General features: G+C 39.5%; 1 protein-coding gene across 3 annotated transcripts; it reads left to right on the plus strand.

Moving 5' to 3' along the window:
* Positions 1 to 27,296, plus strand: LOC121638357 (glycine receptor subunit beta-like). 3 transcript variants are annotated; one of them, XM_041983090.1, is made up of 11 exons: positions 1 to 174; positions 8,255 to 8,384; positions 10,363 to 10,469; positions 11,288 to 11,355; positions 13,679 to 13,905; positions 14,593 to 14,675; positions 17,191 to 17,328; positions 17,640 to 17,792; positions 23,749 to 23,897; positions 26,070 to 26,228; positions 26,392 to 27,296. In XM_041983090.1, the coding sequence occupies exons 1-11, from the start codon at positions 156 to 158 to the stop codon at positions 26,683 to 26,685; spliced, it is 1,527 nt and encodes a 508-aa protein (XP_041839024.1). In that variant the 5' UTR covers positions 1 to 155; the 3' UTR covers positions 26,686 to 27,296. The 3 variants fall into 3 exon arrangements, with proteins under 3 accessions (XP_041839024.1, XP_041839026.1, XP_041839025.1); XM_041983091.1 differs by lacking the exon at positions 1 to 174 and having other exon boundaries at positions 8,363 to 8,384; positions 10,367 to 10,469; XM_041983092.1 differs by lacking the exons at positions 26,070 to 26,228; positions 26,392 to 27,296 and having other exon boundaries at positions 23,777 to 23,893.

Consider the following 27,296-nt stretch of genomic DNA (forward strand, 5'->3'; position numbering starts at 1 on the left):
CAGAGGAACTTGGAACAGAGTGGATCAGCAGTGCAGATAGACCAACACACACACGAACACACACACGGGACAGCGCAGCAGAGAGAGGACGGGGAGTCTGACCACAGCAGCATCACACTGACCAACAACTGAATTCCTGGGATGCAGGATACTCCATGACTCTGCCCATGAAAGGTAAGAAGCAGAAAGATGCTGGGTGTGTTTTTCTGTCTTGTTTCGGCAGCAGCAGTTGTGGAGGAGACTGTGTTCATGGGATAGAGAGGGAAACAGAGAGCCGGATCATTGTTCCTCCAGGCAATTTGCTGCTATCTGTCCCTCCTGAACGTGAACGAGCTCGTTGTGAACCTGAATCTGCAGAACGCTGCATGTACATGAGTTTATACAGTTATCCTGCAGTCCGACAAAAATCAGCGTGTGTGTGTGTGTGGGGGGGGGGGGGACTTTAACGGCATTGGAGAGCTGTGTCATTGCATCTTGTCAGTGTAACCCAGCGCCGCAGTACCCACCCCCTCCCGCACACTCTACTGCCTTCTGCCGCTTCCCCCGTCCCATGAACATTTCTTCCTGAATGATTCGGCTCGTAAATTATCTTCCAGCAGGACAGACGAGCAGCGTGAACATTAACCGGGCTGGGATGGAGAAACTGAACATTCTGTCACCATCTATTATATTTTCTAAATACGCTGTCATATAATAATTGCTCTATATATTTTTATCCTATTATTAATATTATTATAGATTTATTTTAAAAATATAAGATATAATGATAAAATCAATAATAATGTCAGAGAAAGACAACATAGACTTTTTTATGTAGTTGGATGAACATATGTTTTTCTCCAATACTCCTAATAATGACTATAATTAATGTTTTCTGAACTACACAAGCAAAACAATCATCTACAATAATTTGTGCAAACAAAACATTAATAGACATTCTAATGTGGAAAAATAATTCTATACCTGCCTTGCAAAGCCACTGTTTTCATGTTCAACAGGATCATTCATGCGGTTTTACATATCAGGACATAATAAACTCATCTGGTCCTCACTAGGTGGTAAAATCCAGTACCTCCAGCCTCAGGTGAACAACATGACAGATCACACACCATCATTGTTCATTGAACAGAAGCTAAAAGTCAGATACAGCATGAAAATGCGTCTACCTCATGATCCAGTAGATTGTAGAAGCTTCTTTAGCATCAGTAGGTTGAAATAAATATTTTCTGGACAATGTCAGTAATTTCTCACATCGTTGTGGAGGAATTTTGCTCCATTGCAGTTTTGGCTTCTGCAGCTCTCAGAAGGTCCCACCACAGCATTTCAATCAAACTGAGACTTGATTCTGTTGTAGATCTGCTGTTGTGTTTGGGATCATTGTCCTGTTGAATGAGTCTATTTTACCAAGCTTGAGCTGTCAGACAAGTGGCCTCATGTTTGATTCTAGAATACTTTGGTATCCAGAGGAGTTCATGGCCCACTCAATGACTGCAAAGTGTGCAGGTCCAGTTGCAGAACAAGCATATGCCCTTGAAAAAACTCTTCACATCTTCTGTATCAATGCCAAACAGCTGATTATGTTATTGACGTTTGTTTGTTGGTTTTTGGATTGGATGATTGAAAAAACAACAGATATTTCCAGTTTAACAATTTTTCAATTTAATTAAAATCATTTATTGTCCCCAGAAGGAAATTTATTTTGTAGCCACAGACGACACAGACAGAAAACAGATATCACAACAATCAATCAAAAAAAAAATCAGAGCCAATGGCATATATCAAAACCAAATTCATTTAACAGACAAGGGCCTCAGTATCGTGAGGAAGAATTGGACACAGCCACAACATCCTGGTACCTCCTCCTCCTGCTGGCCACTCTGTAGGATTGTATCCCATTTTTCAACTAGCCTTTGTCACCAGTCAGTCACCAGTGGTTGTGTTGGTCACTCTGGTACAAACATTATGCACTAGCTGACCCTACAAGTTTTCACTGAGGTCGAGGTAGTTGGAAATGTTCACTCTGATCCTTTTTTTACATACCTTCATCTTAATATTGATTAAATATTATATTATAAGATATAAATATGAGATACTCATATCCTATGATTGTGAAGACTCCAGTCTGACTCCTGGCAAAGGTCAGTCTAGGGCAGTGTTTCTCAGATGGGGGTACTTGTATCCTTTGGGGTACTTGGGGACACTCCAGGGGGAATGGGTTTCCGTTTGAGTGAATGCTAGTGTGATTTGCTGCCGCTGCTCACCAATACTTTTTATTTTTAAGTTTATTGGCTTTTTGGTTTGAATGGACTATGTTGCTTTGCATTTATTTGGACCAGAACAACCTTTCATCTGTAGATAAGCAATATTTCTCTGGATAAGCGCCGTGCCAGGTGTCGCTTCCGTGTTTGTCGCTACACTTCAACTCACCTGTTGGAACTCAGCACCCAGCTTTACCGACTCACCTGGCTGTTTGTTGTCACGATGTGCATCGTCAAGCTCTCTATTTGGTTTGCTCTTATTTGGACGTTTCTCTCGCTCTGACAGCATCCTCTGACAGGCTCATTCTGATATACAGCCACTGAGCTTCGCTGGCTCCACTGGTGCCTGCCTGAACCTCCACCGCCAGTGCTCCATCATCAACCGGACATCGCCTTTCCTACTCGCCGTAGATACATCCATCATGGGTCCTGCAGGAATTTCTCTCATGACAACTCTTAATCAATAAAATCCTTCTGGTCCACTAATCGTTGCCCTCACAGAAACCCTGACCGGGGTGTTGATCGCCAAGCATTAGTCAGCCTAGCCCGGTCGGCTAACATGCTAACACCACCGTCAGCTTCGCTGAAATCTGGTTCACCTCAAACTTCCTGAAACTAAACAATAATAAAACAGAATTTTTTTCTAGTTGGAACAAAATCTATGTTATCCAAAGTAAACAGTTTCTCTGTAACCATCGCCGACTCCACAGTCTCCACTTCCCCCCAGGTTAATAGTCTGGGTGTCATCCTCAACAGTACATTGTCATTTCAATCTCACATCAATAACATTACTCAGTCTGCATATTTCCATCTACAAAGCATCAATCTACTCCGCCCCTCCCTCACCCCCATGCTGCTGCTATCCTTGTTAACAGTCTCATCACGTCACGCATTGATGACTGCAACTCTCTCCTGTCTGGCCTTCCTCAAAAGAGCCATCATAAGCTTCAACTGGTCCAGAACTCAGCTGCCTGGATCATCACTAAATCCCCTTCACATCACCACATCACACCCATCCTACAGCAACTCCACTGGCTACCAGTATTGCACCATATCTAGTTCAAACTGCTCTTCTATACCTTCAAGGCCATTCATAACCTCACTCCTCCGTATCTGTCCAATACCATCCACATCACCACCCCATCCCACTCCCTTAGATCATCCTGCATCGACACGGCCGCCATCTTAGGCCACGTCTACTTACTGCATTAGTCAACAGAGGCAGAGGTCTATCAACAATTAAAATCACCATAACTCGCTGAATTTTCATACGATTTTTAATCGGCTTGATTTATTAGAAAAGTCACACATATTTATAATACAACAGATTATTATTTTTATTATTACTTTAATTATTTTATATCATATACTTTCACATACGCAGACACACACTTACATGCAGACTGAATTTTTTTCTGCAGTACTCAGAGAAATAATAATGATGATGCCATATGGAGTTATATTATATTTATAATATGAATAATATAAAATATAAATAAATAAAAATAAAGGAATGCGTTAAAAAAAAGGATTGCCTAAATTAAAAATTTACAAAAATACCCCTAAAACGAAATACCTCAGTTAAAGTTATATCTGTTCTTCTTGTCATTTTCAAACAAAATAAAGAACCCACATTTACCTCTGATGTGACAAGCCCAACAAATAATGAACCTGATAAAAGTAACAAAGTACACAACACCAGTATAAAACAGACGTTTTTAACACAACATCAAAGAAAAGAAAATAAACATAGAATTCAAGACCTGAAATTTGTACAAGTACTGAAGGGTTCATTCAAAAGGAATCATTTCTAATAGTGTATTTTATAGTGTTAGTGTTTTATAGTGTTAGTTATAGTGTTAGTTATAGTGTGTAGGTGAAATATTAGGATTACATGTCATGACACTAACTTTGCAAAGATGGTCAGGAAAATTAAAAATGGATGGTATCACTTCTTCCTTTAAACCAGTTGACTGCCCAGTTCTGTCAAAGTCCTCTGGGTTAAAATGAGGCTGCAGACGACTGAAAGAGTCCTTCGGTGCAAACTCTTTCCTCCTGAGTGCTGCTACCCATGCTGCCTCCTACATTTATCTTCTGGAAACATACAAAACAAATCCATCTGAACATCGCTCAGTACTTAGTTCTTCTGTAGCTACAGGTCAGCAGTTAAACTTCATGTTAGCGCCATGAAACTGAATAAATAGATAATGTTGTCATGACCTACTTAGCACAATTATATGAAGTGGCTGATTGCCAAATGCCACTTAAACCATTTTACTGTCATCATCATCTTACTGACAAAAACATTTTTTATTTTCTTGTCCTGATACAAGCCGGTTTCATTTCTGTTAGCTTAAGAAATACGTCAAATTCAACAAGTTCATAACAGTTAAATAATATAAAATCACTTCTTACTTGTAAAATGTTATCTCTCTTATCTTGGTTATGGGGTTTCTTTCACAGGAACATCCGTATGCAGCACAAAAATCTGGTATTATGGTTTCACATACACAGTCGGACTGATCTGACCGGGTCTGCAACCCTGGTCCAAGATGGCGGCCGTGTTGATATGCCTAACAAGCCCGAATGCGGCATCTACGTGTATATATTTATTATAGTAACCACCAAACTGCAGATTTACTCTGCCATTTATCCATTTCTGTTTGTTTTTTTTTTTATTTGTTTTTTGTTTTTTTTTTTCATTATCATTAGTGCACTTTGTTTTATTCCTGATTGCTTTTATATGTTTTTGTTTTTATGTTGTAAAGTGTCCTTGGGGGTCTTGAAAGGCTTTGAAATTAAATGTTTTAATAATGTTAATTAAAGGAGTATAGCTTGTTCTGTCTTTTATATCTTTCTTGCCTAATACTGTAGATCTGACTTTAGTTTGTATTGACATGATTCAGCCATTTAATATTTAATATGCCATTAAAATGTGATTTATCAAGATTAATTACAAAGCCTCCAATTAATATATAATTTTTTTTAAGTAAAACAATGCATTCATTATCTATACTGCTTTTTCCATTACGGGTAAACCGGAGCCTATCCCAGCATTTTAACAGGTGAGACGTAGGTACACCTTGTACAGGTCACCAGTCCATCGCAGGGCCAACACAGAAAGAGCCAAACAACCATTCACACTTACTCATAGGGAGAATTTAGAGTGACCAATTAACCTAACATGCATGTCGGCCGGAGTACCCAGAGAGAACCCATGCATTCATGGGAAGAACATGCAAACTTTACACAGAAAGGCCACTGTTCGAAACCCCACCCCAGCCAAGGCCTGAACCAGCGACCTTCTTGCTGTGAGGCTGCAGTGTTTACCACCACCATAAATAAAATGTGTAAACAAATAAACAACAAAACTGTGTAAATGACAAACTGAGTCAAAATATTTTTAAAACTTTTCTATTTTCTAAAAGTTTATCTCTTTAAATATAAACATCTTGATATGGAACTTGTACTTCTTTGTACTAAAAGAAAGAAGTTTTCATAATTTATGTTATTTTACTGGTCCAACCCACTGGAGATCAGATTAAGTATGTGTCCCTGGAACTGAACTGTCAACTGGTACCTCTGGTTTGCTGGGCAGAAACATTATTCTACAGGGGATACAGTGTTGAAAAAAGTTTGCGAATCACTGGTTTAGGCTATGGCCTGATTCCAGCTTTATTCTTAATGAGGTGAAAGTTAGACTACTATAAACTGTTTTCATGCATGTACAGTCCAGGCATTCAACGCTACCAGGGACTGGCTGAAAGGTTATGGGCCGAGACCTTTAGCAGAGTAAAAACATGTTTGGAGGAAGAATGAGTTGTAAACATCCTCTGCAAACGCTTGTATTCTGTTGAGCTTGTTTTCTAGTTGGAACATAAAGATGCTTCAAAGACAGCTGGAGCTTTCTGAATTTCTCATCAAAGGTTTTATTGAGATATTTCCCATGACAAAGTCAGGAAGCCATTACATCCCCTCCACCCTCAAATTCTGGAGGTAATGTCTGATAAGCTTCGCTCTGTGGGGGTGAGCATGAGGATGGAGTTTGGTCCCAGACTGTGGAGGTATGGGGTCACTACTGGTTGCAGAATCTCCACATCTGTCTGCATTGAGATTTTCTCCAATAATTACCAGCCTAACTTCCCTAGTGAGGGAGACGCTGCCCCACACCATTAAATTACCCCCACTAAAAGCTGTCTCCTGTCTGTGCAGCAATCAGCATAACCTTCACTATGACTTTTCAACACATTGATCCTGCAATTCAGCTGACCACTGTAACAGGTTCATGCTCACAGGTGCTGCAATCAGGTGCCAGATTGTCAGCAGGTGGAGTAAAAGAAGCTCAAACGCTCAGGCAGAATAAGCTTTTTGGCATTGCCAGAGGAGATTTGGTACATTTTTTCTATGGGCACGGCCCACAGACTCAACTCTGCTGCTCATCCCACAAATGTATTTTCCTTATAAATGTGTCTCCCTTTAAAAGGGAAATTACAGACTTTCCAGTGGCATACGATTTATTGCTAAGAAATGTTACAACAAAGAAATAAGCTACAAAATACTAATTTACTTTACTGACTTTTTGTGCTAAGTTCCTTTGTATCAGAGTTAATGAAAAATGATGACATTGTCTCAGTGCCGAAAGAACGATGCTAATTATGTTTCTGCTGCAGTTTATGGATGTAGGTATGAATTTTTTTCTATGAAACGTTGATAAAGTGGCTGTTCAGACTCTTTAACTCCACTCAGAAAGTTCAGCCAAGCATGGATGGAGTCATTAAACATAACAGGCAGAGACTACATTAGTGTAATTACACAGTTATATAATCTTTCCAGCGGTATCTGAATTTCTCTGCTGATGAGTCGGGTCAGCAGGCTCTCCTGAGGTGGTTCCTGTCCACCAAGTCTTTCTCTTAATCTATTTACTGATGACAAAAGTGTGAAGATCTGGTGTCTCCATTAAGTTCTGGAGGGGCATGTTTTTGTGTCTGTTTGTCCCTTTAGAGAGAAATGAACTAAATAATTGTGAGTGATCATCTTGTTTCCATTAAGGAGGGTTTCTGTCCTCATGAGAGTGTCACTACCGAAATCCACAGAGCACAAAGGGTCAGTAAGTGTCTGACAATGAAAGTGATAAGAGTCATATACAGAGTGGTCCGGGGGTCTCTGCCACAATCAACAAACATTAATGCAGCAGGGTCATTGGGATGGTTCATAAAATACTTTGAGCTGTGATTCATCGTCTCATTGGGATCATTTTAGCTTTAATTAATGTCTGATGTCTAATAGAAAGTTGTGACAGGATCAATTTTATATTTGACTAATTATTTCATGTCTGACTTTGTGGTAACTAATGAGTATAATGAAAGGAATACAGGTAGTACGTATATATGTAAAATTGAAGAACAATACTGAAAATAATCATATTTATCAGAATCTGATTATATGTCATTGTATTTTGATGCTAGAATGAATGATTATGGATTAAAAGATAAAGTGTCTTCTGATTTCTGTGTCATTAAGGATATCAACCAGACATTCTGGTCCAGACAACTGCTGCTTGCTGGATATTTTCTCTTCTTCAGACCATTCTCTGTAAACCCTGGAGATGGTTGTATGTGGAAATTCCAGTAAATACTCAGACCAACAACCATGCCACGTTCAGTCACTTAAATTCTCTTTCTTCCTCATTGTGATGCTCAGTTTGAACTTCAGCAGTATTGAGTTGCTGTCATGTGATAGGCTGATGAAATATTTTTGTTCAAATAAATTGAACATACTTAATAAACCTAATAAAGTGGCCACTGAGTGTATTTCTTTCTGGCTGCTGATGGGTGAGCTGAAGAGGCTCCTCCTGTCCTCAGTCAACCTAAACCATTTTACAACACATTAGAGAATCAGCTCTAATAGAACTAAAACCTGCTGAGAACAGAAAATTATTGCTGAATCTGTGTGTGTGATGTGATGTGAGTTAAGCTGGGTATTTATTTCTGTTTCAGGCACCATGGCTGCTGGTTTGAGGTCAGTGATTTTGCTGTTATTGCTCTTCTGTTGTTGGCAGTCTGCCACAGCCAAAGAAGGAAAATCCACAAAGAAGGGGAAGAAAGGAAAACAAGTGGTCTGTCCATCGTGAGTAAATATTACCACTGGAATAATGTACGGATTTGTTTTTGTTTTGTTTTTTTTTGTTTGTTTTTTATGAAAAGGATGGGAGGATTTGTTGATTATTTAAAAAATATATTCAATTAAAGAGACAACAAAAAATGCAGAAATTTAGAATTAATTTGTTTTTGTTCTTTTTTTTTTATTTGATTCCTGGAATTAGTTTTAAATAAGTTTGGAAAAGGACAAAAAATGGGAAAAAATAGTTTGTACTAGATCATGAAACCTCAAAGGCACATTAAGATCCGAGCATTCAACGGTAAGAAAAAAATTTAGATGTGATTTCCTCTGAGATGGAAAACTGTTTGACTAATCAAAGCTCATCATGGCTTATACGACAGGAATCACCACATCCGAGCCTTTTGGGTCAGTGTCCAGCAGGTTTTCAGTGTTTCCCTGCTCCAGCATACCTGACTTAAATGAATAAGTCATTGTGCAGAACTTTATAGGCTGTTGGATCCATTTAATTAGAGTCAGGTGTGCTGGAGCAGGGAAACATTGAACACCTACAGGTCAGCCGGATGTGGTGATCCCTGTTTATTGTCACAAACCCACAGATAGGACTCAAAGTATCAGAGCTCCAGAGATTGGGTAAAAAGTGGTTTATTGGACAATAAGAATGTGCAATGGTGTTCAATCCGGTCTCGCACGGTCAGCTCTTCTGTGGGGTATGAGAACAGGGGTAAGTAGGCAGAAAGTCAGTGGCAATGATGTGGGATAATGTTACTCCACGTACCAGGTGTAGTTGGGTTGTCGGGGAGAACGGAAAAAGCAGGACCGGAAGATTCAGCAAGGAGTCCGCTGGGTGGGTTGATAACTGCTGAGTAGAGAACAGGTTAGTGAGGGAATAACTTGGCGGGGTCAGGGAATCCAAATGACAGAAGCGGGGCTTCTGAAAATCTCCGTCAAGGCAGAGAAGATAAGTCCGTGATCCAGAATCCAAATCCAGTGTACGGTCCTGAGGTCAGTAATCCAAGAATCCAATAACAAACAAATCAGCGTTACCAGACAGGGGGCAGGCAGAGACGAAAATCCAGGTCCAGAATAACAAGGTCAAACGGCAGGCAGGCAGAATTAAAGGCTGGATACGTGCAGGGAAGAACCAAGACGATCTGGCGGAGAGAAGCTGTCACAGGCAGGTATTTAAAGAGCGCTGTACAGGTGAAGCGCATCAACAATCAGTGTGGGGAAAGAGGGTGCATTCAGGAAAGCTGGGACGTCTGATCCTTATCAGACGAACCATGACAGTTTATATAACAACACATTTTTTACGTAACTTTGATAAGTAAACATAAAGGGTTGGATTCATAGTGGACAAATAAACACTAATTTTCTTGAAATTTCCCGTGTTCGTTTTGTACAGTTTGTACTTTTTATTTGTTGCCTCATCACTCTCTGTCTCTTGCCTCCTCTTCATCACCTTCACGTCTGTTTTCAGTTGTTGCAGCTCAGAGTCATAATTTCCTCAGACTAGGAACTTCGTGTCTCCATCAGATCTTTTCTTTGTTTGATTAGAAATCATTCTATTTATGGAGTAATAAAAAACCAAGCTAGCATCAGAGGCAGCTATGCAGCTAGGCAGAGTAACTGGTAACATTTTCCATCTGAAATATTACAGGAAACGATACACTCCTCTGACTCAGTATGTGGTAATAAAGCTCTAGATTAAATACAGCACCAATCAAACGGCTGGACACACATACTAACTCAAATTTAATGGGCAGTTGTGTCCAAACTTTTAACTGGTATGTTTTTTTATGTTTTATTATCTCTTCATCTCACTCACATCAGCCTGCTGCTCATCCAGTGATCCTAAAATCTGTAAACTGGGTCGCAGGGGTTTGGTATTTGTAACCTCTCCTGTCATCTTGTCTTTTAACAATTAAGGTTTAGAAAACTGAAAGCATGAGGTATGAATGTTTTATGTTTCTTTCTTGTCCAACAGACAGCTGTCACCAGAAGACTTGGCCCAGGTTCCAGAAAACTCCACCTCCAACATTTTGAACCGTCTGATGGTCAGTTATGACCCAAGAATAAGACCCAACTTTCAAGGTAATGCTGCGGTTTATACATCTAGAATAGATGTGTAAAAGTGATAAGTGTAAAAAACGAGAAACGACCGTCCACTGTTGGACAGTTGTGACTTTTGAGGTCAGACATCAGCCACAGAAACTTTAAATTCAGTTGGAACGGACTGAAACACTAAGGACATTTTTTAAAGCATGGTGACAACATCAGCCTAATTTATAATCGGAGACTCTTCAGGATTAAAGCAGAATGACAGATAATGTTGTACTAAACTTTATTAACCATTCAATTTTCAAATAAACATAAAATCAAGCCTGTGAGGCTAAATGCACACTGCTTAGCTAATTAAACAACTTTGACATTATCCAGGCCATTAAGGAACATTTATAACGTTATTAATGACCACAAAAGCTGCAATATGCGGCTCTGGCTGGAGAAAAACAAAGAAGTTGTAAAATGTGGACACCTTACATGTGGATAAAACATCATTGTGTTGAGCTGACAGCCAAATAAGTGACACAGATCATGTAAAGCTTCCTGTGGTCTTCTCCAGCAACTTATTCAATGTCACTATGGCAACACACTTAATGAATGTGGCATTACACACTTGGTAAAATCTGCATGTTGAAAAATGGAAATTTGAAGGGTACCATATGAAAACTGTAGTTGACTCAGTATCAGTATGTGACAAGTTAAGAGTGAGAATGCTTTAGAGGGGGGGAAAGCTTTTTTTTGATTAATTAATTAATTTTTTTATTTTACTATGACAAATGAATTGTTATCCTGATAATGAGACCCATAGAACCTGCCCACCCTGTGTCACACTGACTGATGTGTTCCAGGTATACCTGTTGAGTCCAAGGTGAACATCTTCATTAACAGCTTTGGATCCATCCAGGAGACGACCATGGTGATGCACCCACCACAGACACGTTTGATGCTATCTTTGTTTTTTAAAGTATTTTAAGTTCATTTAGATAGTTTTCTGAGCCAAATCTTTCATCTTCCTGGAAATTAAATAAAAGCTTGTGTAATTGAAGTGGGAGTAGCTGTATGGAGCTCTGAAATGTTCTAAATAAATAATAAATCATGGATGAAGGATCGCCACCTTCAGCTAAATCTGTCGAAGACCAAGCTTATTGTTTGTCCAGCAGATCCTTCCTTACCAACACAGATTAGGTGTGCAGCTTGACTCTATCACGCTTGTGCCTACGTCTTCTACCAGGAATCTTGGTGTCATGGTAGACAACCAGCTGACCTTTAAGGACAATTTTGCCTCGGTTGCTCGATCCTGCCAATTTGCGCTCTACAGCATCAAGAGGATCAGACCCTACCTGACTGAACACATGGCCTAGCTCCTGGTCCAGGCTCTGGTCATTTCATGCATTGACTACTGCAACTCCTTACTGGCTGGCCTGCCTGCATGTTCAGTTAAACCTCTGCAGATGATCCAGATTGCAGCAGCACGTCTGGTCTTCAACCAGCCCAAAAGAGCTCATGTCACTCTGCTGCTAATCGCTGTTCACTGGCTTCCAGTTGCAGCACATCAAATTCAAAGGCCTGCTTCTGTTTTACAAAACAATAACCCAGACGACTCCGGTCTACCTTCACTCCTTAATCCAGAGCTACACTCCCTCTCGACAGTTATGTTCTGCCAGCGAAAAACGCCTAGTGCTCCCACCACAAGGTGGCGCCACATCAGTGGCTACAATCTTTTCCTCTGTTGTTTCCCAGTGGTGGAATGATCTACCAACCTCTGTCCGATCCGCAGACTCCTTATCCACTTTTAAAAGCAAGCTAAAGACTTAGTAGTTTAAGGAGAATTTCCGCACTTAGCTTAACTCTTCTACTCAACAGAATGAGTTAGAAAGATTTGTCCAGCTCTTTGGCTCAACCCAGCACTGAATAAGCTGCGTGCACTTACGCCCAAGATGATATTGTGTGATGAAATTGTGATCTCGTAATTAAACAACTGACTGTTATAGGGAAGGGAAAAAATGCACTGCACTACAACAGCACCTGTGTCCACTCACAGCAATCTGACTGCCACTTAATAATGACGTCCCATCCTGTTTGAGTTCTTGCTTGTGTTGTTCTTATCCTCAAATGTAAGTCACTTTGGAGAGAAGAGAAGAGAAGAGAAGAGAAGAGAAGAGAAGAGAAGAGAAGAGAAGAGAAGAGAAGAGAAGAGAATAAACTACTTCTCCACAATGCCTGCTCCTCTTTGTTCACTTGCCACAGCTTTCGTCAGTCAGAGACCGCTTCACCTTGAAGCACGAGATCTTTCTGACCTCATGTCCCTCATGTTATTCTGTTGGGGTTTGGTCTCCTGCTTTTTTCTCCAGAAGCTGAAGCTTCATGTTGCAGACTCAGTCAAAGCATTGGCTTCACCTTGATGTGGTTCATCATGGTATAATTCCAGTTTATGGCTTCAAAGCTCCCCTGCAGAAAAGAGGAAAAACCCAGAAGACCACTGAAAACTGTGAGTCTTCAGGGTCCTATGACCACCTCCTTACAGTAATGCTGGTCACACATTGATGATAAACAGTGGGTGTGGAGGTGAGAAATATCAACCCTGTAGTCTGATACAGGCTCCAGACCCACTGAGACCCTGAACAGGATAAAGTGAGGATAAAAGATGGATTATCTAATCTGCCAAATTAGGGGAAAACATGTATGCATGTAGAGCAGGGGAGCCCAAGTCCGGTCCTCGAGATCTACTATCCTGCAGTTTTTAGATGCATCCCTTCTTCAAACCACCTGAATCCAATGGCTGAATCCCCTCATCCACATGGTATTCATCTATGCAGAGGCCTGGTAACGAGGCATTCATTTGATTCAGGTGTGTTGGAGAAAGATTACATCTAAAAGTAGCAGGATAGTAGATCTCGAGGATGGGACTTGGGCACAGCTGATGTAGAGTGGGAAAACTGAGTACAGTAGTGTTGGAATCTGGGACATGTTCCTCAGTGAAACACATAATACTGCATTTCCCATATTCCCACTGTCGGGTGAATGACCTATTGTTCTGTGCCCAAGGTTTTTCATACTTTTATTATAAGGGTCTTCACATTTCTCATGGCAAAAAGGCTAGTCCTACATCTGTAACATCTTCATAGTGTCACATTTTTCTGTTTAAACTTGGAACATGACAGAGCTCCATATGGCAGCTGAATGTACACAAGTGATAAAAATGTGTTGAGGATTGCTGATGCTTTTGTGTTTGGCTACAGGACTACAGAGTGAACATATTTCTTCGTCAGAGATGGAATGACCCTCGGCTACGTCTTCCAACTGACTTTAAAAGTGAAGCATTAACTGTTGACCCCAAGATGTTCCAGTGTTTGTGGAAACCAGATCTTTTCTTTGCTAACGAGAAGAACGCAAACTTTCATGATGTAACACAGGACAACATTCTCCTCTTTATATTCAGGAATGGAGATGTCTTAATCAGCATGAGGTATGATATTTAAGGAAATCTTAAATATCCCTTTAAATATCCCCTTATGTACTGTTATTTGTTCATATAAATAGATCCCATACACTTCTTCACTGAAATCCTGCAGTTAATTGTTGGGATGATGTCTGTTCCTGTTGTCACATTAAACCATTTTGTTCCCTCAGAAGTTTGGAAATGAAAGTCAAAGATAACTTTCTGATTCTAACCTTATTATCAGGAGATTTATTTACTATCAAACTAGTTTCTAGCAATTAAATGAAAACAAACATCAGACTTTTAATGTATGTGTTACATCACTTCACACGAGAGTAATGTTGTAGTGACTCATTGATATTTAAAGTCTTGACTTTCTACGTTTTTAGTTTTACATATTCTCTACACTAATATACTGTTAATATGCTGGTAACGTACAAACAGGGAGGGAGTCTGTGTTTTTCTGAAAGTCTAGATAGTCACAGTGGATCCCTGCCAGACAGTTTTTAGATGAAAAATATATATTAATCAGAAAAATACATATTAAATTATTGAAGTCCCCAAGCATTAATCTTTTACACAGCTATGTTTTCATTCTTCTGTTGACCTGTGTGTGTGTGTGTGTGTGTGTGTGTGTGTGTGTGTGTGTGTGTGTGTGTGTGTGTGTGTGTGTGTGTGTGTGTGTGTGTGTGTGTGTGTCTTTTCTCTTTGTAGACTTTCAGTGACGCTGTCTTGTCCCCTGGATCTTACACTCTTCCCGATGGACACACAGCTGTGTAAGATGCAGCTGGAGAGCTGTAAGCACAGAAATACACGATAATACAGTAACGACTTCTTTTAGCAGTGTCATTCCTTCAATTCATTAACATTTAAGCATTGATTTTCTTTTAAAAAAATTTAATTTTGCAAGGATGTTTCATATAATCTGAAAGCAGGCTTATTAAACTACAAAAAAATTATATTTGTCAAGCTTGCAGTTTGACTAAAATTTTGGCATGTTACATGATCCAAAACACCCTGTTGGACACGTGTTCTGAATGCATAGTCAGGGTGATTTTTAAAGCTTTAAAGACTTAAAATGTTCCTTATTTAATCATTTGGCCAGTAGAATTTATTGACTCCATTTTTATACATACATTTCACTCTAATGCCATCTTCAACATCCAAGAAGATTCCTGGATAAGGATAAGGTTCCTCATCGTAGTTAACAATGCACCATTGCCCAATATGTTCTGGCTTGATAACGTCAGGCTGTAATGGTTTGTCGTTACGACACAGGCCTGCCTCTTCTCCCAGGCTTACTTCCATCAGGTCACAGCACCCTTTCTCTGCCTGGCAAAGACAAGTTATGTTCCAGTATATAATTGTTCCTGGAGAGAGACTGATAACTTGGTGAATTTTTAATGTCCCTTTGACTGGAACAAGTGGGGCCACTTTTCTAATTTCTTGGACTTTCCTCTAAACTTCTTCTTTCGTAAAAAAAGTTCCACTGAAGTCCCTGTGTTTTTCAGCTGTTTGGACATGGCCTCTGCATTGGGGATATCCCCTCCAGTGTTGTCAGCTGACCTTTTGAGGGTACTCTCAACACCATCTGGAGCCCCTTTCCCATGACTGGCCTTAAAGAAGTTTCAGTTGATTTCTTTGAAGTAGTTTTTTAAAGGCTGCTCCAGAAGGTAAAAGTTGCCTTTCTGTCTATACTGCGGTGCTGGGCCGTCACTGAATACATGGAGACAACTGATTTCTGGGTATCTCTCACCATTTTCAACACAGGGTCCAGGTGGGCCCAGATAGCTGGGAGGTCATGCTGCCTTGAGGGTGAGCTGGAGCAGAAAGTCACTGGTGACTGTTCAGCTGCAGTTTACAGCACCCCAGTATGTAAGGTTGCTTGTTGATGTGACCCTCCAAAATGGACTGACTGAATTTCTTGAGAATACTTACAGAAGTAGTTCTCACTGAAATCTACATGTAAAAGACATTCACTTGTCTTTAAGTTTTCCCTTAGCTGTCAGTAGGCCCCCTACTGCCATTGTATATTAAATACGTGCTGCCTAAATCTAAACAGCCTGTCATGGAATTCACTTGCATATGCATCTTCTGTTTTCTTCACAACTTTGACACTGTCTTCCAGAGACCACTAGCTTAAGGATAGCTCTCTGTTTGTAGGAGGTTTCAGCATTGTATGGGTTGTGGTAGCACACTCTTTACACTCACCATATGCACACAGAGTTTTGATTTTGGATTATACATAGTTGCATTGTCCATTTCCTCAAGGTTTTATGTTGCTGAGAGACTGTGGCTTTATAGGGTATTGGCCATGAATTGTAGGTTCTAATGAGTTCTGCACTGACAGGTTTCACGATCAGCTTCTGTTAAGCCACAACCCAAAATGGTCTTAGGGTGCAGAAACAGTTGTGTGATATCTGGTCTTCATGTTCTGAACTTCATTTTCTACGAGGAACTTCTGGTGCAGATTCTTCATTGTGTCAGTTAGCAGACATTTCTGCTTTTTACTTTTTGGAGTTACAGTATTTTTCCATCTTGTCATACGACTAAGATCATCTCTTAAAAAGAAAGCCTTTATTTTTGGTTTGGATTCATCTGGCTTTTTACTCCGCTTTTTAGAAAGCCTGGAGTTGCATGTGCTGCCCTCTGCATCCTGTATTTGTTTTTAAGTTTGCTGATTGTTATTTTTGCAATAATTTGTCTGTTTCATGAGTTTATTTTTAAATAATTCAGTTGAAGCATGGTTGAAAAGCAATGTCTGGTTAAATTTAATAGAATTTTTGTTTATTATTACTTTTGTCCGATTCAAGTTATTTCTGTCACCATTGTGAGTTTTTCGTTCATTAACCAAAGGGTACCAAAAATTTTGTCCACATGTGTACATCCTACTGCAGATAGCGGTGCCATTCCCTGACGATAACAGGCATGTTGTATATTACCATATGTAAAGAAAAATTAAAGAAAGAAAAAAACTACAGATAAATGCTGGAAATAAGTAATTGAACAGATGAACAGCCACCCATGTATTGTATAGGAGGGGAGCCTTCAGGGCTAAAATGGCAGCTCAGCTTAGCTGCACATGTAGGTGCAGTCCATAAGAAGTCAGAGTCAAGATTCAAACAAAAAACAAAACACACACAGCTGCAAGGTGAAGTTTAACCAAAACAAAGTGTTCATGAGGTCATGTCAAATATTACCAAAGAAGTTTTCATGAGTCTCTGCAGCCGTGCAGAAATAATGCATCTGTTCCAAACAGCTGTTATCATAAAGCTAAACATATGGATTAACAATATGAATTCATTGTTTCAGTTGGCTACACCACCAGTGATCTGGTGTTCATGTGGCAGTCAGACCCAGTCCAAATGGATGAGATTGCTCTTCCACAGTTTGACATCAAACAAGAGGACATAAAATATGGAAACTGCACAAAGTACTACCAAGGAACAGGTCAGAAACTTTCAATTACGTTGACTCAGAATTAATAAAGGTTTTATATTTTACTTCATTCTATCAAAGACCATGAAAAAGTCCAAAGACAATCCTATTAAAATTATACTGTAAAAATCTTGCTCTCTGCCTATTAAAGTATCTTTTTATGATCACACATACAGTAAATTCAGTGAAGCCATTATATAGAAATACCACCCATTGAATGTTTTAAAGTACAGAGAGAGCAGTCTGGTGGGGGAAATGTCCAGGAATTAGGATGTTAAACAGATACTCACACAATGACCCGTTCTACACCTCTCTGTTCTTAGGATACTACACCTGTGTGGAGGTGATTTTCACATTGCGTCGGCAGGTTGGTTTCTACATGATGGGAGTTTATGCTCCAACTCTGCTGATTGTTGTTTTGTCCTGGTTATCGTTCTGGATCAACCCCGATGCCTCAGCTGCAAGAGTACCGTTGGGTGAGTACACACACATTCACATGCTGTGTTATCTTCACCTGCAACATCCAGCTGTTTACAGACAGTATCATTCAACACACGTAAAACACACTGAGCACAGTTTTCACACTGACTGATGTTTACTAATAAAAGAAAGAGAGAAAGAAACCCAGATGCTGCTTCATGCAGGAGAAGGCTTTTTTTCCTTCTGCAGATAGTTTGACACACAGAGCCTCAACCGAGATGATACACTTTTCTATTTTCTTTAAATGGAAATTGTGTAAGAATTGCTGCCAGCTAACGTTGGAATCGTGTATCTCATTCTAATGTATAGCACATTCTAGCATCTCAATTTCTCCATGTATTGCAACAACGGTAGCAGCTGTATCTCAGAAAGCCTCGACAACACAGATGAAAGCATTTCATCCGATCACAGAGTGTTCACTCTGTTACACACAAAGAACTCACTTCTGAAGTTGAAGGTTAACTTTATTCACCGCCGCCTTATTCTCAACAACGCAGTTCGGCTTCTTTCGTTTACTTCACAGTACCAGTATACATATGTGACCACCATGAAGCATACAGAAGCATGTATTAACCAGTAACGCACTCAGACGAAGAGGTTACCTCTGGATCATAGCTGGTCAGGGGAAAAAACATCTGGCACACGGAAGTTTACTACCAGATATGGTTCCTCTGTGTTTAGAAGAAGGAACAGTTCTCACAGGAGGAACAGATCTCGACTTACATTTGAGAGTAAGAACAACACAATTCAAACAAGATGGGACATCATAATTAAGTGATAGTCAGACTGCTTTGAGTCCGGTTGGACCCAGGTGCTGTCATGTAGTGCTAGAGGCAGTGTGTATAATTTTTTTTTTTTTTTTAAGTTCTTTGTAGTTTTTTTTTTTGTTTGTTTGTTTTTAAGTCATTTTGTTTAAATACAAGATCACGATTTCATCACACAGTATCATCTTGGGCATAAGTGCATGCAGCTGAGTTGAGCCAAAGAGCTGGACAAATCTTTCTAATTCATTCTGTTGAGTAGAAGAGTTAAGCTAAGTGCGGAAATGCTCCTTAAACAACTAAGTCTTTAGCTTGCTCTTAAAAGTGGATAAGGACTCTGCGGATCAGACAGAGTTTGGTACATCGTTCCACCACCGGGGAATAACAGAGGAGAAGAGTCTAGCTACTGATTTTGCGCCACCTTGTGGTGGGAGCACTGGGCATCTTTTACTGGCAGAGCGTAACTGTCGAGAGGAAGTGTAGCTCTGGATTAAGGAGTGAAGGTAGACAGGAGCTGTTTGGGTTATTGTTTTGTAAGCCAGAAGCAGAGCTTTGAATTTGATGTGCTGCAATTGGAAGCCAGTGAAGAGCGATTAGCAGCAGAGTGACATGAGCTCTTTTGGGCTGGTTAAAAACCAGAAGTGCTGCTGCGTTCTGGATCATCTGCAGAGGTTTAACTGAACATGCAGGCAGGCCAGCCAGTAAGGAGTTGCAGTAGTCAATGCATGAAATGACCAGAGCCTGGACCAGGAGCTGGGCCGTGTGTTCAGTCTGGTAGGGTCTGATCCTCCTGATGTTGTAGAGAGCAAATCAGCAAGATCGAGCAACCGAGGCAACATGGTCCTTAAAGGTCAGCTGGTTGTCTACCATGAAACCTGGTAGAAGACGTAGGCACAAGCGTGATAGTCGAGCTGTACGCTTATCTGTGGTGGTAAAGAAGGATTGGCTGGAACGACAATAAGCTCAGTCTTGGACAGATTTAGTGTGTGGCCTTGCCTATAGCCAGATTGATATGGATCAAACAGGTTTTTGTCTTGGAGGAACTGTGAGACCTGACTGAAGACGGCACGCTCTAGTAGTTAAGACATGAATGGAAGCAGTGAGACCGACCGGTAGTTTTCAACCTGGGCTGGGTTGAGTGTGGGTTTTTTCAACAGTGGGGTAACCCGAGCTTGCTTGAAGGCAGAGGGAGAGACACCGGATTTAAGAGAGGAGTTGATAATATGGGTTACTGCAGTTTTGATTGTGGGTAAAATGCTCTGCAGGATGTCTGAGGGAACAGGATCAAGAGGACAGGTTGTGGGTTTTGAGCTGACTAGAAGTTTAGAGACTCCGTCCTCATTTACAGAGCGAAAAGAGTGAGGCACCAGTAGCTGGTTTGGTAAGGTAGTAGTAGTAGTAGTAGTAGTAGTATTTATTCAGTCATCACACACAATACAATAAATATAAACATTCTAGACAATATAAACTAGTCAACAGTCTTAACATTAGGTAGTGACTGAAAAGGCACAGGCTGAAGTATAATGCTTATATATGCCTGTCCTACTTTCTTTTCAATTTAAGCCACCCTCCAAAAGTAAACATAATACCAAAATACAAAATCATTCACAATTGTAACACTCAAAAATTTATAAACCATTCTTTTGAAAACCAAAAGCGATTCACACCCTCTAACATTTTTATTAGCATTGTTCCATAATTTAACCCCAACAATCGAAATACATCTCCTTTTAATCCCCTTTTTAGCTTTTTGTACAGCAAACTTACAAACATCTCTCAAATCATATTTGCACTCCTGTATTGAAAAAAACCTTTGTACAGCGTCGGGGAGTGACTTTGTTTTAGCTCTAAACATGATTTGCATTATTTTATAATATACCAAATCCTTAAATTTCATAACATGTGATTTTATAAACATTGGATTAGTGTGATCATAGTAACCAGCCCTGTTAATAATACGTATAGCTCGTTTTTGTAGTATGACTATTGAATTTATAGTCATTTTAAAAGTCGACCCCCACAATTCCACATAATAAGATATATAAGGAAGTATAAGTGAACAACATATTATTTGCAAGGCCTTATAATTTAATATATCCCTAGATTTATAGAGGATTGCTATTGACTTTGAAATCTTTCCTTTAATATAATCAATATGTTTTTTCCATGTTAATTTATGATCAATCACAACCCCTAAAAATTTTATCTGAAAAACTCTTTCAATTTCAACATCACAGATTTTTAATTTAATTTCCCATCAATTCCTTTTTGATTTCCAAAAACCATGAATTTAGTTTTCTTAATATTGAGAGACAATTTATTAACATCAAACCAAGTTTTGAGTATTTCTAGCTCCCTTTCAACAGCATACAAAAGTTCCTTTAAATTTTTTCCAGAGCAAAATAAATTTGTATCATCTGCGAACATAACAAATTTTAACCTTTCAGTAACATTTCAGACATCATTAATATATAATAAGAAAAGTTTTGGACCAATCACCGATCCCTGGGGTACCCCACAGGTGACCTTCCTAAATCCTGACACAGTCTCATTAATTTGCACACATTGTTGTCTATTATCCAAGTAACTTTCCAGCCAAGAGTAAGCTATACCTCTTATTCCATACTTCTCCAATTTTCTCAATAATTGGCTGTGATCTATAGTATCAAAAGCCTTCTGTAGGTCAATAAAAACACCAATAGAACACTCATCATTTTCAACTGCCTTTGTTACTTCTTCTACCATCTCCATTACTGCATATGTAGTAGTTCTATTTTCCCTAAATCCATACTGGTGTTCACTCAATGATTCATATTTACTAATGTAAAGATCCAATTGTTTTACAAACAATTTCTCTAATATTTTTGAAAATTGAGGAAGAAGGGACACCGGTCTATAATTATCCATGTAGTGCTTATCTCCATTTTTAAATATTGGTATTATCTTTGCTAATTTCATATTATTTGGAAAAACACCTCTTTGAAAAGACAGATTACATATATAAGTCAAAGGTCTTACAATAAAATCAATTACTTCTTTAATAATTACCATGTCAATGGAATTTATATCAGTTGATGTTTTGTTTTGAAATTTTCTGACAATTTCAATTATATCATTTTCATGTACCCCATAAAGGAACATAGAACTGATATTACCATTAATCATATTTTCAAACAAATCTTTTTTATCATCAGGCACATCAATTTTGTTCGCCAAAGTAGTTCCAATACCCACAAAGTAGTCATTGAACTCATCCACAATACTTTTTATGTTGTCCACTGTAGCATCAGAGCTGTTTAAAAAATAACTTGGAAATTCTGACTTATAAGATCTATTCCGAATTATATGATTAATTAAGGCTGAGTTGGTCAGGCTCAGTGAATTGGTTACTGATGGTAGCGACCTTTTCAGTGAAGTAGGAAGCAAACATTTCTGCAGTCAGTACAGTGGGAGGCTGAGCAGGTGGTGGAGATAGAAGAGAGTTAAACACCATGAACAGTTGTCGTGTGTTGGGAGCATTGCGGATCTTGTTCTGATAAAAGGCTCTCTTGGCCGCCTTTTGGCTGGATGTTAAAGTTTCAAGTTTTTGCTGGTACTCAGACAAGTCAGTGTGCTCTTTTGATCTGCGCCACTTTCTTTCTGCAACCCTGAGTCCGGCTCCGTTATTCCTTAGAACCTCTGTGAGCCATGGACTGGGAGGATTTTGTCTTGCTGGTTTGGACACTAGAGGACAGATTTTGTCCAGAGACAATTTCTTTCATTAAACAATCATCTCTGAGAAATGACACAGTGAAGATGATTCATCCCAGGACTCGGACAGAAAGAATCATTTGTGGCAAGAAGCTAGCAAATAAAAGCATAATGCCAAGCATGGATTCAGCATGGAGGGGTCTCGTTTTTTTTGGTAGTTGCATTAACGGGGCCTTTGAGGAAAAGAGGTTGGAAACCATCGGGTGTGAGGATGAGTCTGTGTCAGATTTGAAAAATTAGCTTTAAAGTGACACTGAATAAAAAATATCTCTTTTGGTTAAATGGCGGTCACCTTGACTCCCGTCTCACCATCCTTCATCCTCACCTCCTCTGCTAATGTCTTGTCAGGAGGGGCTAAAACATGACGAGGGTGAGGGGACCATTAATGGCTGAACATTTAAGATGCCTGCTGCTGATAATCACGTGATTATAATCTAAGCTGAAGGCTGCAGGTCCTGTTAGTGATCCAGTTGACCTACCGAAGAACTCTGGGACCACAGACATTAACATCTGACCGGATATCAGCTTTTCACACATTTATGTGAAGCTCATTTCTGAATCCATGAAGCAAAGCCTGAAGGGACATGAAAATCTGCACATCAGAGCGAAACTAAGCTGATGAAAACCTCAAACGACCTCACAAAGCTGCTGAAAATGCTTACAGAGACACGGGTTTATCCGTCCAAACTATAGAGGACCAGGAGGGTCTTTGAAAAGCAATGCAGCATTTTCATCATGAGTAATTAATTGTGAAGTAAAAATATACATTTCTAAATATAATTTCAAATTCAATAATAATTTATACAAAAAAAAAAAATTCAAAGTGTTTTGTAATTAAACATTTTTAATTGAAATATTAAAGAGGAATTGCTTAATGAAGTATTAATCCATTATTAAATACTGTGATTTGTAAACATATTTTCAAATTCTATTTCTAAAAGGAGAAAAAAAAAAACACAATTCATAAATTTGGTTATAAATGTGGCTCCCCTGTGGCTCTGTGTTAATTTTCTAATGATCCTAACTCCACCTGTTGGTTTTGTTTTGTGCTGATAAAGCAGCTCCAGTGGAAATTGTAGCTATGAACTCAGATTATACCCACTTCCCCAGACACACCTGGTCACTTCATACTGTCACATTTAATGTAAATGAACCATCACTAACCTTATTCCACGTGAGAGTTCCCTTCAACGTGCTCTAGTTAGGACGGATAGGATGTTATAATCACAAGAAGGAAGTCGTCACATGACTTCCACTGCAGGCTGAAAGCCATGTTTTCACACAGCCTGCCGAGCATATAAACTGTATAAACATCACTGCCAACATGTCCCCGTTAGATCACCTCACTTCCTTTTTCTGTTTTTTACAAATCTGAATGATCTGCAAATAATCACAGACTTGCTAAAAATGAATGTTAATGTTGATATCTGCCCTTTTCTAGGTATTTTATCAGTTCTCTCTCTGTCCAGTGAAAGTATGTCCTTGGCTTCAGAGCTCCCAAAGGTCTCATATGTGAAGGCCATAGATATCTGGCTCATTGCCTGTCTGCTTTTTGGCTTTTCATCCCTGGTGGAGTACGCTGTGGTGCAGGTCAGTTCCTCTAGCACATGTAGATAACATTCAGCCATCTCTCCACAGGAGCTGGGGCTGCTGAAGAAGCAGTAGTGACTGGAAGTCATGTTTACAAAAGGGCTCCAAGACTTAATACTAAAAATTTAGCTGGATAAAAGAATTAAAAAATTTCATATATAAAGGACATAAGGGTTTTTTTTTCATCAGAACTGCATAACCCCATCTCCAAAGAAGTGGGAAATTATGAGCTTATTTTGTATTTAATGGCCAACGTTCACAAATCTTGTAAAATATAAAACAAAATTCTTCTTGAAATCTTTTATGAGACTGACATGTTGTCTTGCTCATTATTTCATTGCTTTCCTGATATCTCCATTTTGTTTAAAAAAATTTAATGAAAAATAAATAGAGTACAAATCATATCATCAGAAGATTCACAGAATTAGGAGGAATCCCTGTGTGCATGGGACAAGGCTGAAGGTCAGAACTGCATTAAAACCAGACATGATTCTCCACTGGAAATTACTCCATGGACACAGGAAGAATTCCAGACATCACTGTCTGTGAACACAGTTCACCATGAAATCCTCAAATGCAGGTTAAAGCTCCATCATGCAAAGAAGAAGCCAGATGTGAACAGGATCCAGAAATGCTGCTGTCTTCATTGGACTAAAGTTCATTTAAAATGGTCTGAAGAAAAGTGGAAAACTGTTCTGTGGTCAGATGGATGAAAATGTAAACTAGTTTCTGGAAAGCATGGACAGCATGTCTGCAGACTAAAGAGGAGAGGGAGCATCCAGCTTGTTATCAGTGGACAGGTGAAAAGCTGCATCTCTGATGGGATGGGGCTGCATTAGTGCCTATGGCGTGGGCAGCTTCCACATCTGTGAAGCTCCATCAATGCTGAAAAGAACACAGAGGTTTTAGAGCAACATCTGCTCCCATCCAGACAACGTCTCTTTCAGGGAAGACCTTGCTGGTTTCAGCAAGACAATGCTGAACCACATCCTGCATCCATCACAGCAGCATGGCTTCACAGGAGAAGAGTCTGACTGCTGAACTGGCCTGCCTGCAGTCCAGACCTTTCACCAATACACAACATCTGGATCATCATGAAATGAAAATATCTAATGCTAAAGTTTCCTGTGTTCCAACTTTTTATAGATGTTTTGCCACCATGAAATTCAAAATGAGCTCATATTTTCCATGAACTTTTAAAATGTCTCAGTTTCAACATCAGATATGTTGTTTATGTTCTATTGGGAATAAAAAATGGGTTGATGAGAATTTAAAAAAACATTGTGTTCTGTTTTTAATTTGTATTTTATACAGTGTCCCAACTTTTTTAGGAATTAGGGCTATAAATTTACATTTAAATTTGCATTTCAAAGACTAGCAGGGCGGGTTCTGGATGAGTAAAAACAATGAATACATTGGTGAATACAGAGACAGAGAGCTGAAGCGAGCATGGTATTTGTAATTTCTTTGAGATTAAACATTTTTCTATAAAGGCATCTCTTTTCTGATTATTACTGTTTTTCTACAACATGTCAAATGTCTAAAACAGCTGATATTAGCATGCTGTGGCTATTTAGAACTAACTGCTGGATTGGTTTAACTGAAAACACATGTGGGAGTTTATTGGAGAGTTGTGTGATGAAGAAGTCAGAGATTAAACAGTCTTACCGGAAGGAGTTAGGTTATTGAAACACACATAGACAACACTGTTCAGTGGCCACAAACATGTTCAATATCAGAGAAAGCTGAAAGGAACTTAGTCACTCACAATGCCAGCACACTCAGCAGTAGTCAGATTAATGGAGGAGTGTATATGTCAGGAAGGAACATCACTGTCACAGTTCAGCCTTTATAGGAGGAGCTTTGTCAGCAGAAAATGTCTGGATATCTGCTGCTGGGAGACAGGAGGATGTCCAGTTAGACAGATGATGGTAACAACTGAGCCGGAGGAGGATCCAGTATCCTCCCTTTGGTTACTGCAAAGGCAGAATTTGGTTAAAGAGCGAACTGTGGTTCTGCTAATTCTCCTCCTGTCTCTGCAGCTCAGCTAAATGTCTTGCTGTCACAGTATTAATACCAAATGCTTTTAAAAAGCTCTTCCTTCCACTTATGTAACTTAATTGCTGTTAAAACCGTGTCGACAAGTGAACTCTGCCTTAATCCTCCCAACAGGTGATGCTGAACAGTCCTAAACTGATCGAGGAGGAGAAAGCCAAAATGGCTACGAAGGAAAAGGCTTTGAAAGAAAAAGAAGGAAAGAAGCCATCAAATAAATCCAACAACACGGTGAACGGGACGGGCGGGACGCCGATACATGTCAACACTCTGCAGGTGAACACAGCTCTCCACACAATCTCACCTGAAGAGGCAAATGTTGATAGAAAATTGATCAGTAATGTTCCATCTTTAACTTTTGAAAATCAATTTGATTAGTTATTCATATGATCACTTTCTGCACATTAACATGATAAAATCAGCTCCTATCTTTTAACAGGTGGTAGAAAATCGCTGTAAGAAAGTTTGTACCTCTAAGTCGGACCTTCGCTCCAACGACTTCAGCATCGTGGGATCTTTGCCTCGAGACTTTGAACTGTCCAACTTCGACTGTTATGGTAAACCAGTTGAGGTTGCAGGAGGCCTCAAGTCGCAGAACAAAGCCAATAAGAAACCCCCGCCACCCAAACCTGTCATACCAGCTGCTGCCAAGCGTGTTGATCTTTATTCCAGAGCCCTCTTCCCTTTCTCCTTCCTCTTCTTCAACATAGTTTACTGGTCTGTGTACCTGTGAGGAAGTGGGTGAAAATAAAGTATTGTGCATCCTGATGGAGACTAGCCACACTGAGCTGAACTCTGAGCTGGTTTCTCCAATATTTCAGAGCCATTTGTGGAGAGTTGTAGAAACTGTTATGGTCCTGACTATAAATGACTTCATGGCTGTTTGCTTCGCTCCCTTTATGTCTATGCATTAGGTAGACACTGCATGTGTTTGTATGTTAAAAGACATTATGCTTTATGTAGATTCAACCATGCTGTGTTTGCACCAATATGTCTATGCTGCTACTGGTAGCACTTTAAGTGATATGTACAGGACTCTTAAACGGCCAATACTATTTACTGTATTCGAAATTAAGACCTATTATACCATACAATAAAGATTTAAACAGTTAAACTGTATGTGCCTGTAATGTATGTTGTTCCTACATGGAAACGCGTGTCTCTGAGTGGTGTGTGCTTGATTCCAATGTGACACAGAACTAAAGTTTATTGTTAATGTTACTATGACAACAGTTTTTTCTCCTCTCAGAGACTCTCAGAAGCAGCTGCAAAGTTTCAGATTTCAGTTGATTTATGGCTTGGTGCATCCTTTAAACAAACAGTGGCTGTTCAAATACCATATGT

Source organism: Melanotaenia boesemani, chromosome 4 (assembly GCF_017639745.1).
Source record: "Melanotaenia boesemani isolate fMelBoe1 chromosome 4, fMelBoe1.pri, whole genome shotgun sequence".
In the NCBI taxonomy this organism is placed as follows: domain Eukaryota; kingdom Metazoa; phylum Chordata; class Actinopteri; order Atheriniformes; family Melanotaeniidae; genus Melanotaenia; species Melanotaenia boesemani.

Bases quoted from the DNA above. Each gene is read 5' to 3' on its own strand.
- LOC121638357 (XM_041983090.1), top strand. The intron at 23,898-26,069 runs GTCAGTTCCTCT...TCCTCCCAACAG, and splicing joins TGGAGTACGCTGTGGTGCAG to GTGATGCTGAACAGTCCTAA. The intron at 26,229-26,391 runs GTGAACACAGCT...ATCTTTTAACAG, and splicing joins TACATGTCAACACTCTGCAG to GTGGTAGAAAATCGCTGTAA.